This window comes from Anopheles moucheti, chromosome 2 (assembly GCF_943734755.1).
Source record: "Anopheles moucheti chromosome 2, idAnoMoucSN_F20_07, whole genome shotgun sequence".
Taxonomy (NCBI): Eukaryota; Metazoa; Arthropoda; class Insecta; order Diptera; family Culicidae; genus Anopheles; species Anopheles moucheti.
In genome coordinates, this window is record NC_069140.1 from 70,848,516 (window position 1) to 70,865,841 (window position 17,326).

The 17,326-nt window shown below is 42.3% G+C and overlaps 1 protein-coding gene across 1 annotated transcript in view; it reads left to right on the top strand.

The window, feature by feature from the left end:
- Positions 1–17,326, top strand: part of LOC128309920 (frizzled) — a 246,551-nt gene that overhangs the window by 39,321 nt on the left and 189,904 nt on the right. The window contains exon 2 of the mRNA XM_053046429.1: positions 11,639–11,758. Coding sequence (XP_052902389.1) covers positions 11,639–11,758 — 120 coding nt within the window. The remainder of the gene's footprint in view (positions 1–11,638; positions 11,759–17,326) is intronic.

Consider the following 17,326-nt stretch of genomic DNA (forward strand, 5'->3'; position numbering starts at 1 on the left):
GTGGATTAAAAATGTTTGGAACAAGAGACCTGGAGCTCTTATGAAATATCAGTAATGCTAGTACTGGATGCATTTGGAGGTCATCTACCAGCAGAAGTTAATCAAATTGTCCTCAAAACAAAATATTTGTGGAAGTCATTCTTGGAGGTATAACCAGTCAGCTGCAACCACTATACGTCAAACCCAACAAACCGTTTAAGGGTTTTTTAAGAGAAGAATTGAATAAGTGGATAAAAGGGGCTGATTCGAATCTGACTCCTTCAGGAAGAATAAGAAAAAACCACCATTCCAACGATCTGACAATGGATCATTACTGCATAGTCAACAATTGTCGTCAAATCCTTTCAAAAATGCGAAATCAGTAACAATCTTGATCATGCAATTTATGAAGATAGTGATGACGGGGATAATTACGTTAAAATACGGTAAACCTATTTCAACTTCACACCAAGATTACCAACTAGGATATTACTCAGAAGCTAAGATGATATCGATGCTGCTTATATTTATATCAGCTGACGTATTTGCTTTGTGCGCACTACTACCGGAAGAGTATTAGGAGCTAATTACAATGGTGATCAACTGTCTATTTCTGGAGAAGCTAGACCAGATAATATTCCTTCACATTCGTCGCGAATGATTACCTACTATTTTATGTGGAGAACCTGGACCATAACTGGAGTGTCTCCTTTTTTAACAATTTATTATAATTTTTAACGTTTCTATGATACTGCCTGAGTTATTCGAACTCATCAAGATGATGTCAATAACGACGACCAAGAAGTTCAGCCAGTCAAAAAAGACTTGTATCTTTATCTCTTTTGTTTTGCCGAAACGGCAAAATACTGAAACTTCCAATATAAGAATTGAAGTTAAATATCTGAGAAGTAGTTCTGCGAGTTCAAGCCCCTTTGTAACGTCTACTTCAATCAGTTTTATCGTTCGACTTATCTCAAACCAACGATTTAACGGCAATACCTTGTTTGGTGATCAGATAAATCATCCGTTTCTTTGCCATAAGTGAAATTAGTAGACCAACCAACATCACTGAGCGAGCTCGTTTTGGTAGGAAAAATGAAACATGAGTCCTTTATTCGGTAAGATGGATGTGTTTCATCATTGTAGGTGATTTTACCTGTCCACGCCACAAAGTAAGCGTGTCAGCTTTACCCCGGAGACTCCCAATTGAAAAACTTCCCTCCGTTATGGATATCTCATCGCACCCATGGCTTTGGTGCTCCAAATAGTACCCTAGTGTTGTCCACGTTAGGCGCACACAGCGTTACCATGCGTGGACAGTTCCATTCTCGGCTGTGTACGTGGTGCACATTTGGAGGGTTAGGATTGTCGTGTCTAGTCTCCGAAGGCTAGTCTAGTCTTGGCAATCACGCTACTGTCGCGACCGTTTGGAAGTGGTTTGAATTTTTATTTCGGCTGAGTGAGGTTTCGTTACTCGCTTGATTGGACCGGAGCCGGTGATACCGCTTGTGGTTAAAAATGGTGGAATCCGTACTGCAGTGGCATTTGGTGAAAATTGTGCAAAAGACCCCCAGTAGCTCAGTTCGTCCGCACGATTTTTTTTATGTTCCGTATAGGAATCTGTGCGGGTTCTTAACAACTGTTCCATATGCATCAGAGGCTCATCGGCAGGGAGGGGGGACACACTCATGTTTGCGCAAATTTCATTAACATAACGATATTGGTGAGCGGTGTTGAATGCTGTCACTTCGTACGGTTAGACTTCTCGTTTGTGAGTGCCGGCAGCCGGTGGACGACAGGGTCGTCCTTCTCCTTGCGATGATCGATCAACATTCTTCACACGCTTGACCGGGGCCAGCAGTACTAGTCATCCTTTTTGTGGCGGGAACCCGCATCGAGTGTCCCGACAGAGCGTGCCCAAACGAAGGGCAAAACCTGAGCGGTGACACACGCGCTAGAAGATTGAAGATTGAAAAAGATTGAAGTTTGCATAAGGGCGAGAGCTGGCGACGCTCGCGACGCAAATGGAAAAATATTTTAAGTGAACGATTGACCGGGATCTCAAGACGGTGCTGTGGTGGTAAATGAAATGACAAGAAAAGGGAGGGGGGGGGGGGGAATCCCTCGTCCCGGCGTGGCCCACAACGATCGAGGCGTACACTCATGTGTCTATCTATATGCAAATAATCTGCTCCTAAGTGTATGCCACTTCTTGGGTCGCACCGTGGCGCTCGGGCCGGTCGAGGCTGGTTTTTTATTTTGTTTGTTTGTTACTACGATCTCCTCTCGCGCGGCTCTGTGATGGTGTGCCGTGGCTCGTTGTTTCACTTTTTGCCTGGCCTCTGCATCTCATTATCTGAGGGCCTATTTAAACGAGATTGAGTATCGATTTTTTGCCCTTTTTTTCGCCATGTTCGGGGGACTCCCACCCCCCAACTGCAGCCACAGTTTCGCTGCCGGTATTTGGACTGGGCATTATTTGGTTGCTTTGTTCCATCATGCGTCTGGTTTTGCGGTTCGATCATGGCCTGTCACTCAGCCACTCAGCGCCCGTGCGTCGTGGGCGTTTCGGTGGGGATAGTAGCCGGGGAAGATAAAGTCTTTTTTCACCTGTGGGAAGGAAAATTGGTCGAGTTAATTCTACGCCCGAATCGAGACTCCCGGTGGCCGGTATTGAGGGCCGGGCTCGGGTTCGGGGTTCGTTTCTCAAGGTAAATGGGTTTTGGGGATGGGATGGGTTGCCCTAGTCCAAGAAAAGCCGCAGAGGGCGTGGCAAATTGAAACGCATTTGCAAAAGCTTGCGGTGGAAATGTAGCGCTGTTTTTTTCTCGGATAAATTGCGTTTAGAGCCGGATTTGGTCCATTTCGTATTACTGACACAGTTGGGGTGAATGTGCATCGTCACTTGGTGGGTAGTAAGCGGCAGTCCAGTTACTTTTCCATTAGAAGAGTTGAGCAACACAAGAAAAAAGAGAATTAACCGGGAATCGCACGTGGAACGCACGTATGCATTTTGAAAACGGCTCTTCAAAACATTTGTTTTTTTTCCTCTTCTTCTCCCGAGTGTCCAACTCAGCTTCCTCTTGAACTAATGCTTGCATCTCGATTACCAGTTGTGTGTGTTCCCTGGCATTGTTGATGATGGCGATATTGAGTGAATATTAATTGGCTTCTTAAAGAAGTTCGTAGAGTGGGGGCCAGGGAAACCATCGGCAAAAAACGGTTCCACTAACGGTGGTTGAAGAGGGCGCATTTCCCGTCCCATCTTCTTCTGCCTTTTGCCTTCTTCCCCAGAGCACTAGAACACACTGGCCCCCCCTTATACATTCTAGTATATGGATGTAGAATTTTTGCCCACTTTCGCTTGCGTGGAGCTAATTTCCTTTAATTACCGGTACGTGTTTTGGAGCATGCGGGCTGACTTGTTGGACGCCTGAATCTGATCGGTGGCACTTTGTGGTTGGTTTTATTACGCTTCTCTGCTGATGGTGTGACTGTTAGGGAGGAAATGTTAGTTTAGGGAGCACTGTTTTTTGTTTTCGGCAACTCCCATTGCATGCTTCGCCCTTATCCCCGATGAAATGAACGACAATTTTAATGTGATTAATATGGTAAGCTTGTTTTACTGGAGAGGTTAAGATTGGATTATGGATTTAATTGAAGAGAAAGAAAACCAGCTGACGAAAAACCTAATTTGGCCGAGAGTGAAGTGTTGATTGAGCTACAAATCGTATCTGTTGCAATTATCACATTGTTCCGTATCATTATTATGTCTTTGATATCAAGGAAATAATTGGACATCTGGGTTTCAAAGACTAATTCTGGCCATGAGTTTGGTTTTTCACAATTGAAGAATATTCAATAAATGGAATGATGAGGTTGACCAATAATGCTTCAGTTCTGGCCGCTATGTTTTGGATTTATCTTTTTTTATTTCTATTCTATTATTTATTTTTATTTATTTTTTATAAAAAATTTAGTATTGAGATTCTGCATGTATATGAGATATGTCTGTTATAACATGACTTATGCTAACAATGCTTTCAACAATAATATGGCTTGACCAGTGGCGTATTTAGGAGTGCGGAGGCCCTGAGCAACAATAGTTTTAGGGCCCCTAATAAAAATGCTTTTCTTATTAAATATATCTTACGTTTTATTTGCAAAAGGTGGAAAATACCTGTAGTTCATTTTTTTCTTTAATTTAATTCAAATATTCCATTTTGGTTACACTTATTGATTTTATTTTTTTTAAGTTTAAATTTGCGTTTAAAGGAAAAGAAAAAAAATTAATTCTAGTCTTTTTGGATTGCATTTGCAACTGTATTTAATTATGTTTCAAATATTATTCTTTTCTATAAGTATGAGCTAAATATTTTTGCGCCTGACTTTGCTAATGGCGAATTCCTGAATAATTTTCTCTGTATCTAGTTGATTTAATAAATCCTGCTCTACATGCAAAAGTGCGTAATTGTTTAGCTTTTTTGCTCCTAGTGTATTCTTCAAATATGATTTAATACGTTTTAAAGTGGAGAACGATCTTTCCGCTGAAGCGCTGACATTGGGATGGTTAAGAAAATTTTCAATAATATCGCAATGTTTAGGAAAGTGCGTGACATTTGTCTTGTTATTTTATGCATTTCCTGAATGTTCAGTTCTGAATTTTGAATTGTGTCCTTATCTTTCATGAAATGTAAGTAAATTTTTAATTCTTCACCTGCAATGAACTGAAGGGTTCTTGGCTCGAACAATTGTACACACATTTGCTGTGTTCGCCTCCTACCGAAGAATGTTCTAGCCCAAGATCGGGGCATTCTTAGAACAGTAGATCAGTAGACTTTGTCTTATAAAATTATCTTGGATTTTACCTGCATACCCGTAGCTTGCTTACTCCAATTTTTGCTTAACCCACTTCCTGAAAAAGGTAAATCCTCAACTCTCGGCCTGTCTCAGCTTGGGGCCCCCGTCAGCTCGGGGCCCCCGTCAGCTCGAGGCCCCCCGCAATTGCTTAGTTTGCTTACCGTTAAACCCGCCACTGGGCTTGACAGTTCATATAACAATTGATGGCTGTGATGGTTGTTTCAGAAGAAGCACAGAAACCCTAAACCGTGAAGCCAGCTTTTGTAATAGTCAGATACAATGCGTTTAAAAATAAGCATTTCATGACGAAGATCACGAATTAAAGGATGTGAGTTACTGCTATTTTATTGTGTGAATTGTGAGCTTCCTTGAAGAAAATCTGCTACTTCCGCTATCAATAGTATTATGTTGCTTCTTTCTAAAGAAAACCCACCGTCGACAAAAGTGAAAACCACCACCCCGCCTGAATGGAACAGATTTTTCGTTCTTTGCGGCTGTTGAAGTCAATTTGAAGCGTGTTTTTGAAAAGATGAATTCGCTTCTGCACTGTGGAGACTCTTCGCTCGGCACTTGGCCATATCTGGCTGGCTGGGTGGGTGGGATGTTGGGAGGTGAAAAATTCTGGCGAATGATGGTTTGTGAAATTTATTACTTAGCCGCACGCGGCTGCTTTTGACTGTTCCTGGCAGCGTTCTTTCGCTGTTCATTTGCAAACAAGGGAGATCCGGCCCGGTGTTCGAGATTGTGGGAGAATAAAAGAACGGACGCCTTATTTTTGGGGAAACTCCACCAGTGCAACCACCCCTCCCTTTTGGGGTGGGTGGGACTTTTAATTTGAAAATATTTATACTCGCCGGAAAGACACACACACACACACACACCCGGCATTGTTTCGGGTGGTTTGCCGTGGGAGGGAAGAAAACAACGCCGTTGTTCGCTGTCGCTTCCGGTAGGCCTCTCCGGTGTGAGCGCTCGGGCGAGCCTATCGAACCGGGTGGGTCACAACCCAAAGACGACAGTTTGAAGCAACTTTCGCACAAAGAAAGAACCATCCCCCCACCCCCTCTTCCTCCCCCTCCCCCCCCCCCCCCACACACACTTACAGTTCATTTAGAATCAATGGGGAAGTTTTTGTGATGAGTTTGCCGAAATTATTACGCCGAAAATCTTATCTCACTCACTCGGCACCTTCTCGCACCGCCGTGGACCGCTGGTCTCTGCAATGGGTTGGTTTCTTCAGGGGTCCAGAAGAATGGCCATGAGACCAAAGCCATGAACGTGGGCATTGGAATGCTTCGTGTATCGAAGTGCTCTACCGCCACAAGCAACACCACAACACAGGCACCGCTATCAAAGTGGTACTTTGATATTGTTTTTCCAACGGTGGGACCACCGTTAGGTTTGGGAGGGATTTGGAGGGAGAATTTTTTTATGAAAAGATTTTTGCGGACAGTAAGCGGTTGGCAGCACAAAAGCTAGAGAGCACCCGCTTGGAAAGGTAGAACTAGGCTTCCGCAGGGACTGCGCAGCAGAAGACGGAGGAAGATATAAATTGGGGATGCTGTGGATGGTGAAAGAGTAATTAAATTTCAACGGTAAACATTGAATCAGGTTGAATGGCACCAAATGTAAACACAGCGAAAAAAGTTCCTGACAGCGATCAAAAGTTCTGGAGCGCAGATAAAGTTAGAGATGAATGACAGATAACGAAACATGTGTCAAGATCTGCTTTACTTTCCAATTATTTGATATACGGCGACGGCAGCTGCTTTGACATAAATTGGGACAATGTGGTATGTACCAAATGGCAGATTTTGTAGATACAGATGGTTTTGATTATCAATTGATGTATTCCTTTAAAAATCGTACCAAGCTGGATGTTAATAATGTTCGGCGCGCCTAGCCGTCAATCAGTTTCCTGCGGGTTTAAAATGACGGGCTATTTGCAAATGCAGGAATTCAACGTGTTTATACATCGACAATGTTGCATCTGTTGCTTGGGATAACGATTATGATAATGATAATGATGAAAACGCTACTAATAAAAAGAGAAAACTTCCACGAAAGGGTTATCAAAAATTGGTTATTACAGAAACAAGTCACTCTGGCAATAGCAATCTGCATTATATATCCGAGAAAAACAACGTACTACTCATTTCGAATTTGCAATTTGCAAAAATTATCAAAAAGTATGTAACACATCAGACATTTTTTTTCGATTATTTTTCTTTTGAATTGGCCAATACTACCACGAACACGTGTATGAATTATGTTAACAGCGTGAGAGAAAATCGTGGAAAATAATTATGTTTTATAACGTAGCACATTACTTATCGATAGAAGTATAAAAAAGCAGTTAAAGCTAATTAAGTAAAAATAGTTTTATTGTTGGGAATTCCGTATTAAAACCGCAAACAAATATTTTATCCTAAGTGCGGTACGGAACTTTTAAATTTGTAATGTATTTTGATATTTTGGAATGTATTGTTGTTTTTTGTAACATTATTGTTTTGTATTTTACATGAACATATTGACGATTTATTATTACATTTGTTGGATGCTAAAATTTAGCTTTTGTTTTGCAAATTGTGCGTAAATGTGTTGCAAATCGTGTGCTACTTGTAAAATAGTTACAATTTTCCTTTTGTTATTTATTTAAAAACAAAACATAATCATTATCTACATATGTTAAGCAACTCTAATTTTTTATCGTTATTTGTTGTTTTGTAAAATGATTTAAATTTAGCAATACGACCAGGTCGTTCTTGAAGAAATAAAAACATGATTTAAATTACTGTTGTACTTCCAAATATACTACATTGGTGCATTGCTGAGCATGAATGAGTGTGTATGGCTTAGAGAAGATACGTTTCGATCGGATGATTGGATTTAACGAGCACAATATTGCATTTGCTATCATTAATTTTAAGAGAACTCTTGCATCGCCATTGCTTGGGCTTGGATGAGATTCCCTCGCACCGACCCACTCGATCGATTGTTCTGCCGAAACTTATTAAACTCCACTTATTTCCATACTCCTGACTGACGGTTTGAAACTGCATGAAACTGAAAATGCAAACGTGTTCGCTCCATGAACTCAATAAAACCTTGCCCGGAAGAGATGCATCGGACCATCGAGGCAGGGAGGTGCATTTTACTCGTCGAACGTCCCAACACTAGCCGGACTGCAAGTGCAACAACGGCACCGAAATTCCATCAATCTGATTTCATCCGATCGCACCATCGACGCGGGTACGAACGGTACGACCGAATGCTTCCATTCGATTAGCATTTCTACCCCGGCCGTGTAGCGTCGTGCAAAAACCTTCGGCAGCGATTTTTTGTTTGGTTGTCCTGAGTAAAGGCTGCACGGAGTTTCGCAGCTTGCATAATCGGTAAACGATTCACGGAAAAGCTATTAGCGGATTGGAAAACAATTACAAATTATCCAGTCTCGTTGTGCAGTCGATTGGAAAATGTTTAGCGTTCGAGCGTGCTGTGGCATCGAACAAAAAACAAAAACAACCAAAACGATGATCAATCCATCGAGAGCACATTCATTGCAGGAGGAGGACGTTTTGGGATGGGAGAGTGCCTATTTGCATTCGACACCGTCGATCGTCTACAGCTTCCACTTGTGGTGTGAATGTATGCGTGGTGAAAACGTGGCACATTGCGATTTGTTGCTGGTTTTGGGAGTGCTCTTGGAATGCAACATTTTGATTCCCCATGTAGGTACCTGGTGGTGTTGCACAGAGTGCCGAGGTTTCGAGAGTGCTAGAGGGCACGTTAGTAAGACCCATAATTGCGCTATTTGCAGCGTAATTAACAGGGCTCCACTTGTCGCAGGTCCGGAGTGTAATAAAGATATTAACCATCTCGCCGTACGCCTTTTAAGATTACAACGCCCCCATCCAGCACTCCTTGAAGACGCTTTACAAATTTCAGCCAGACTACGGCCGTGCTTTCACTTCATTCACGAAAAATGCCAATCTCGATGGTTTGAATCTGCCCTGAGCTAATTAGCTTTTTTCTCATCACGCTCCATCAATAAACGTGTGCCGATCCCGAACATGCTGATTGATCGATTCGTCGACTCGTGAAGGCTTAACGATGCTGAAGCATAGCAAAGTAGGTTTTATCTGAGGCTGACTTCCACTTTGCCGATAGCAGCCGGCACTGCTGTACCGGCTTGGGTCGTCGAAAAGATTTCGATGGTGGTGATCTTTTGCAGAAATTGAAATACGCCCCGAAAATAAGTTTCGTGTCCGTGTGGACCAAAAGGCAAGAGAACTGGGTCAGCACGCTCGGATGCAGATTATTCAAAGGCTCGGTTGCGGGTGTACCGCGGGTCATTTGCTACGTGATGACAACCGTTTTATGGTGGAAGATGTATCCTGCCGAGCAGTTGGGATGAAACCTTTAACATTTGGCCGGTTTGGCTGCGATGCCTAATATTAATCGAAGATGCGTGAAGCGAGTCAGACGGCCCAGGGGGGGAGGCAAAAGAAGATCGAAAACTTTACGATGATGAATGTACACATCCGATGATCGGGGCCCAGGCGAGTAATCGCATGACGTAGCAAAGAGCAACGGGTCCCGATTGGTCCGACACCCTGACCCCGTTAGAAGACGGCGGCACATCACGAGCCGTGTAATAATGCTGGGGATTGCACGGGGCAGCAAAACGAGATGTCGATGTGAAACGAGATCGTTTCATCGTCTCGAGCACCGAAAACTGCCCCGTAAGTCCGCGCGCTACGAATAGTATTACTTTCCCCTCGGTGTGTCTTCTGTGTCGGCGGGAGTAGTCGGCGAGTGTGTGTGTGGTTTGGTCGTTAAGCGTTTGTAATGTGTAATAAATACGTCCTTTTTTGCTTTTCGCGGACGCCTTATTTTTTCCCCCGCGGTATCCCCGGCACTGGATACGGGTCAGGACCGGTTCTTTGATGACCTGCTTTAGGAGACATGTGACTTGTGAGGGTAAGCTACGGACGAAGGCGGTCCCATCATGCTGTGCACCTGGATGGGACTGGTTTGTCCTGTCCCCGGGGTGGTATAAACGTGCATATGCCGATTTGTGCGCCCTGCACTCGATTCCGCACTGCATGCAAATAGCAATAAATCAAAACGCTGATGAAACGTAAACGAGGCCCATTTCTTGGACACACACTTACACACACATGTCCCATGTGACAGGGCATGTGACGCCTAGGGGACGCCCGGAGTTTGGTCCAATAGTTGCTCACGCACTCTGTACGGTTATCTGGTTCAATTTCATCGCCATGTTACCGATTTACTTGCATTCGCATCGTATAACTGCTGATCCACTTCGATACGGTGTCGTGTTGTCGATGAATCGGTACCACGACGACCCGGCATGCAGCGCGCGGCAGTGAACGAACCGGAAAAAGATTAGTCCATCATGTATCCGACGTCTGCGGTGCACGGTCTTTGGCCCAGTGTAAAGTTACCATTTGCAACTCGAAGAAGATTTATGGGTCGCTCGATTAGAAAGGGTACAAGGGATTTGTGCAGCTCTACTGGGCGCACGTACAAAATGGTATTGAGATCAATGCGCAGTTTGAAATCGCCACTCGCTAACGAACCTGCGTATGCTGTTGATGTACTTACACTCACCAGCGCACCAAAAATGTTTGGATGACGGGTTGCTCTAAGGGTTGGGTGAGTTAGATTAACTCATCTGACATTTCCTATCCAATTCACAGATTTATGCTTCAGAGATGGACAATTCCATTCATTTCAAGCGTTTAAATCCGAGTTAAAGAGTTAGAATAAAGATTTAACTCTTTAACTCACTCATAAAGACAATTTAAAGTAAACGAACGGGATTCAGACTGTGAGTTGAAGTTCGTCGAGAAGAGTTAACTCTTAATTGTTCTGAATGATTTAGTTATCTGCAAAAGAGTTAAATCTAAAAAGAGTTATAAATGGAGAGAGTGATTTGAGATTTGAATTGATTCCTATCCAATTTACAGATTTATGCCTCAGAAATGGACAATTCCATTCATTTCAAGCGTTTAAATCCAAGTTAAAGAGTTACAATAAAGATCTAACTCTTTAACTCACTCATACAGACAATTCAAAGTAAACGAACGGGATTCAGACTGTGAGTTGAAGTGTTAATTGTTCTGAATGATTTAGTTATCTGCAAAAGAGTTAAATCTCAAAAGAGTTATAAATGGAGAGAGTGATTTTAGATTTGAATTGATTCCTATCCAATTTACAGATTTATGCTTCAGAGATGGACAATTCCATTCATTTCAAGCGTTTAAATCCGAGTTAAAGAGTTAGAATAAAGATTTAACGCTTTAACTCACTCACTCATAACTCTTAATTGTTTTGAATGATTTCATTATTTGCAAATGAGTTAAATCTCAAAAGAGTTATAAATGGAGAGAGAGATTTGAGATTTGAATTGACTCACTTCCTAGAAAGATTTGAATCATTCATTCAATTGATTCGTTCTGAATCATTGTGGTGTACATCACTAGTTAATGCCACTGTCCCAATCGCATAGTTGATCAAAGAGCTTTACCCCTGAAGCTTGGGATTAATGGAAGCTTAACGTCAGATCAGCCAGCATTTACCACACGCGCTATATATTTCGATGTGTGTCCTCGGGACGCAAGGGGTTCTTCCGACATGATTTCTCCACTCCGAAATTCTCTAACACCATTCACATTGCAAATCCCACGCAGTGGAATTATTTTTTCATAACCAGTATTTGCACTAACGTTTTCCGTTTGTTTTTCGCTTGCGTTTGATTTTATTTCAGGTTACCAAGGATTGCGGTGCACCGTGCAACTCGATGTTCTTCTCGGAAAGCGAGCGTACCGTGCTGAAGTACTGGGTCGGTTCGTGGGCTGCCGTGTGCGTGGCGAGCTGTTTGTTCACGGTAAGTGCTGGTAGAAGGGAAAACACCCCGCACCCGACCGAAGGAGCGAGCTCATGATGAACTTCATGAAGAGTTTTATAGCGTAGAGTATAATACAATTACTAGGAATATGAGTTTTGCGAAACGATCCGTGACGTGGCTTGGAGTTTGCGGCGCGGAGAGATTTGACAAAAGTGCGGGGGAGGGAAACGCAGCATCACGACCGGCTGATGGTCGGAATAATGATGAACTCTCACTCCCGGACGAGATGTGCCAACACGAATTAATAATTACTGAAGTTTTCCACTGCCCGGCAAAGATAGAATGAAAATGATGCTTTTTGGCACAAGTTTTTGCTGCTATCTTTCGCACTGTCGCTGTTAGCCGACAAGTCGTACGGTTCGGCGCTGGAAATAGAAGGTGAACTGCGTACCCTGCGTGCCCGTAGTATGTCTTCCCATGTTTGCCTACTCAACATTGCATATTGTATTGGAATAGGTTTAAATTTCTAGCGGGGCTCTGTATGAATCTGCCCAAATACATCCGATCAGTTTTCGATGGTTTTCGAGTGAGGCTCGGGTTCGGTTCTATTCGGTTTGCTTGAACTGGATGGTTTTCAACCGAAATTCATTTCATCCCAATTCTAGTGCTTTCAAATTGATTGAAATAAATGCAAATAAATTATATTGCTTCGTTTCCGCCCTCGATTCGAACTCTATTTCACGTGAAGCAGCTAGTAAAATATCGCGTCGAAATCATTCCAAGCTCGCTGGCGTTCCTTGCTCCGGAACTCGTCTACATCAACCCCGGTAGCCCGGCCATCCTAATGCGCAACACTAAGTTTGGTTCAGTAAGCCCACACTTCTAATTAGCGAAAATTAATTCACATCCGCCATCCGTGGGCATGGCACCCCACAAACCGTATCGCATTCACAATTCTCTGACTCCACTGTGAGTTCCGTTGGTTTTGTGAACTGTTGTCATGCGATCATCCTTTGTGTGATGTGATTTGGCGTAGTTGGTGCATAATTCTATAAAACGGGGACCGTGCACGGTCCGCAAGTATATCCACATCGCGTTTTTGGGTGAAGCGTAATTTCCCACAACATCCGGATCAGTGCCGGGGGGGTTCGGTTTCTAATTGAGAGCGAAAGAATCACCTTTTCCGGTTATTCACAGATTTGCGGTTCACCGGCACAGGTGCATCAGATGTATGTCTAGCTCCGGCACAATTCGGGCATCCATGTTGATGCCCCCTCCCCCTGGTGTGTGTGCAGGGTGGTGACTTTTCATGCAGTTTGTGATAGTTATCCTCTTGAACACGTTTCGAAAGCGGATGAGGTTCGGGCATGGAATTGACTCGACTGTTATTTTCGGTCCGGAAGTCACGTTTGCTGGACAAACGGTGCAAGGTTGCATAGTAACTGCTTCACACCTTCCTGTTTAACGTAGAATTCAATGTGCCCAGTGAGTAGGAAAGAAACGCTATTGATTTTTATTCCATCAGATAGCGAGTTTGAATATATTCTAAGCTGCACTGTTTGCGCTTATCGTCAAGAAAGGATGGTATTGATTTTCCGTTCAATAAAGTATAGAGATGGAATCGCCAAAGAGGATTTCATCCCAAAGAGTTCTATTTTTGCAGTTCGTTATTCGCTGATCGACAGCATTGTGTGTAAGCCCCAGCGTGGAACGTCGTGAATATGAAGGTGCCAGGTGCTGTCAGCATTCTACGAGAGATTCATCCAACACCAACAGGGGCCTGCCGAATGCAATAATCTTTCGTGTGGGTACTAAAAGCAGGATATTCGTTAAATTGTTGGAGTGCCCTTCGAACACTAGAACTACCAAGCGTTTTTGATGGATGGACTCTTTTTAATCCTGGATTTTGTTTTAATTTACTTTAGTTTATTAAATAATGTCTGCCTGGTGATTCAACATACAAAATTAAATCGAACTTAAAATTAAGATTAAGATTAAGATTAGGCCTGATTCTGTTTTAATATATCGTAAAGTCAGTACTAAAGAAAAGTTTTGTGAACATGAAGAATTAACTAAGAAACAACTGTTTTACCTCAAGAATTAATGTTAGTAGAATGAGGCGCTCTTGTCAAAATGATTGGACCGGTAGTTCTAGTGGAAATATCCGTGCAACCACCGTGGATATCTTTTCTACTTTCATTAGCTTCAACAACAGGAATGTTTCACTCGTGATGGACAATGTCACTCCGAGCTATGAAGCAGGCTCGTTCAATCATATCTGTGTCATATTTGTTTGCTTCCCCCCCGGAAACCCATCGAGCAAATTCAGGTCACGACATCCTTGGCTCTGGAGCAGTTTTCGGATGAAATTGTGGCATCTGACGCTCGCTGAGGCAACCAAATCGAGTGCACTATTAATGCAATGCCAACTCAATCACTTTCAACCTGATTTTCGATGAGTTTTTGGCAGCGGCTCAAGAATCACACAGTGAACTTTTTTTTGGAACATCTATCATCACAAATTGGACGATGGGTGGGTAGTTGTTTGTCGGAAGGTTGTGTTCGAATTCCATTACCTTTTGGGATTATTTTGGATGATGATGGAAAGCTGTGTGATGAAATACGTTGATGAATTATTGTCATATTTTTTCACCATCGGATGTATGTTGCGTTCTTCGTTCTAATGTGCTTTCATCGCTCAATTTAATATAGCTAAATTTTGTTTTGTGGTCACGTTCATCTAAATGCAAAGCACTGTTCTAGATATGTTTTTCTTTTAGTGGTACTTCAACCTTAAGACGTCCAAGGTCTGGCTTTTCTGTAACTTTATTTACCCGCAGTTGTATAGTAAGTCCTCCATGCGGCATATTTCTTCTTCTCTTTTAAGTTATTAAAAATAATAATTTACATTCCAATTTGCGTAAATTAAAATCATTTAATCTACTTCAAATAACTAAACAAACAACTAAACTTATAGGAAATATGTCTTCAACCCGTCACGAAATGAGTTTATTAAACAAACAATCATTGAAAGTTATTGATGCAATCATGAATATTATTGATATTGAAAAGAATTCAGAAATACTAAGGCTTGGTTCATTTAGAAATGGGGCATTTTGATTAATTTTTAGTGGCGCCCCCCGTGGACAAAAATGGAAACTTTTGACAGCGCGTTTTGTAGACAATAGTAAACATTTCGCTTTGTGAAAACTTCACGCAATTTTGTTTTCCCTGCTCCAAGATATTCGACATGCAAGAGGAGAAGCGAAAACTGATAGTGCACAACTATCTGCCAAATCCAGCAGTGTCATCTCGGGAGCTGGCAAAATAGATAAATTTGCCTAAGTCGACTGTTGCGCGAGTGATTAAACAGGAGACGTTGTACAAGGAGACACAGACGATTGTTCGTAAGGTGCAAACTAAGCGACGGAGTGGAACCGTGAATCGTGAACTGCGATTGAGAGTCATTCGGCAAATCAAGGCTAACCCAAGCATCTCCGACTACGATTTGGCCAAAAATCTTAACTCCGACCGCTCTACTGTTCGGCAAATCCGACTCAGAGAAGGTTTTTAATGTTTTCGAGCAAGTAAGGCTTGGTTCATTTAGAAATGGGCACTTTGATTGATTTATAGTGGCGCCCTCCCGTGGACAAAAGTGGAAACTTTTGACAGCGCGTTTTGCAGACAATAGTAAACACTTCGCTTTGTGAAAATGTCACGCAATTTTGTTTTCCGTGCTCCAAGATATTTTGTTCCCTGTACAATCAAGAGCTGCCCAAACCGCATTGTTGCATTTTGATGGACGATGAAACCTACGTGAAAGCCGATTTTAAACAAATCCCGGGTGTTACATTTTACAAGGCTTATGCTCGCGGCAACGTCCCCAAGAGATTCAAATTTGTTTTTGCCGATAAATTTGCCGGTATTGGAAGAGACGTATTTTGCCATTTATTAGGTCTCATCATGGGTCAGTAATGTTTTGGCCTGATCTAGCAAGCTGCCATTATAGCAAGGACATGTGCTACAATGGTACAACGATAATGGTGTGAAATTTATACCAAAAACGCTGAATCCACCAAATTGCCCCCAGTTCCGTCCAATAGAGCGATATATTGGGCAATAATGAAACAAAAACTAAAGAAAAATGGTGCATTAACTGAGGACATAATACAAATGGAGAATTGGTGGAATTTAATGGCCAGGACAGTGACTGAAACAGCCTTGTGACGGTTGATGGGCGGTATCAACAGAAAAGTCCGAGAATTTCTTCGTAAAAGCGAAGTGTAATTTTTTTCATATATTTTTTTTAAATATAGTATATTGAAACCTATGATTCATTCATACAAAGTTGTTCAATTGGATTAATGGTATAAAAGATACCCGCTGTGCAAAGTGCCCAATTTCTAAATGAACCAAGCCTTAATCGAATGTTTCAAAAATGTTTTTTGATTTATCTATTACACAAATAGTGAGGTGTCTGGGCTGATAAATGATAGTTGCGAATTTCTTCTGTAGTTCGAAATGTATGCAAAGCTGTTGGGGGGCGAAAAAAACGATCGTTGTGGAAATAATTCGATTGCGGTATTCAACAAGCACCAGGGATGATTCATGCACACAAAAGTCAGACACCTATTAGCATTTCCTTTGCCGACCGAAAATAAAAGTCACCTTTCATTCCACCAGCGCGTGTTACAATCGTTCGAAATTGGCAAACTTTAGCCGGCTGAGAATTGTCATTTAAGGTGACAGCAATGAGAGGGTTCTATTCGTTTTTCCACCCCCTTCTCATCCTCATTTTACAATGCTCAACACTCCAGGTGTATAATCATGGTAGTTCTCGCTTTGTGTCGCTACCCATTTGCATTCTGGTTTGTTTTTTTTTTTGTTTTCCGTTGTGTGTTGCGAAAACACCGCGAAATCTTTTGCCGCCGCTGACAGCACAAGGAATGCATGCGGGAGATTTATTGCTTTCCCGCACGGTGCTGGGAAATGGGTGGTGTGTTTTTTTTTATATTATGTTTTTGCTCTTCACCCTCAAAGCCAAAGGAAACGAATTTCGTGCGGAAAGAATACCGCACGACACGAACCACTGCGAATGAGAAAATGCGAGCGCGCGCCCGTGTGTAATGACGTTGCGCGGAAGCTTTGGAGTTCGCAGGCATTTTCTCAGTTTGTTTTTATTTGTACATTTGGTTTGAACTGTTTGTGTGTGTTTTTTTTCATGTTTGTTTTGTTGGTTTGTTTTCACGTTAAAATGCATTCGTTTCGGTACCGCAAGTGGCTTATTTGCATGGATGCATTGGAGTTTTGTTTTTTTTTGTTTGCATGTCGGCGCTTCCAGCGTTTGTTGAGGGTGCAATTTGTGTTTGGTGATTCTTGCCAACGATTTTGCAAGATGTGTCACCTACCTATGCTAAAGGCAAGAATGAAACTGCAAGAAAGAGTTGCCGGCAAAGGTTTTGAGATGCTTTTTATTGGTAAAGAATTTTATTTACATTCGTCCGACAAAAAAACAACCACTGATCGTTAGGTTACTTGGGTTCTTCAGTGCTCTCTCCGATCCCTTTTGCCTTTTCCCGCGTGTACCGCTGACTGCCGACGAAATGT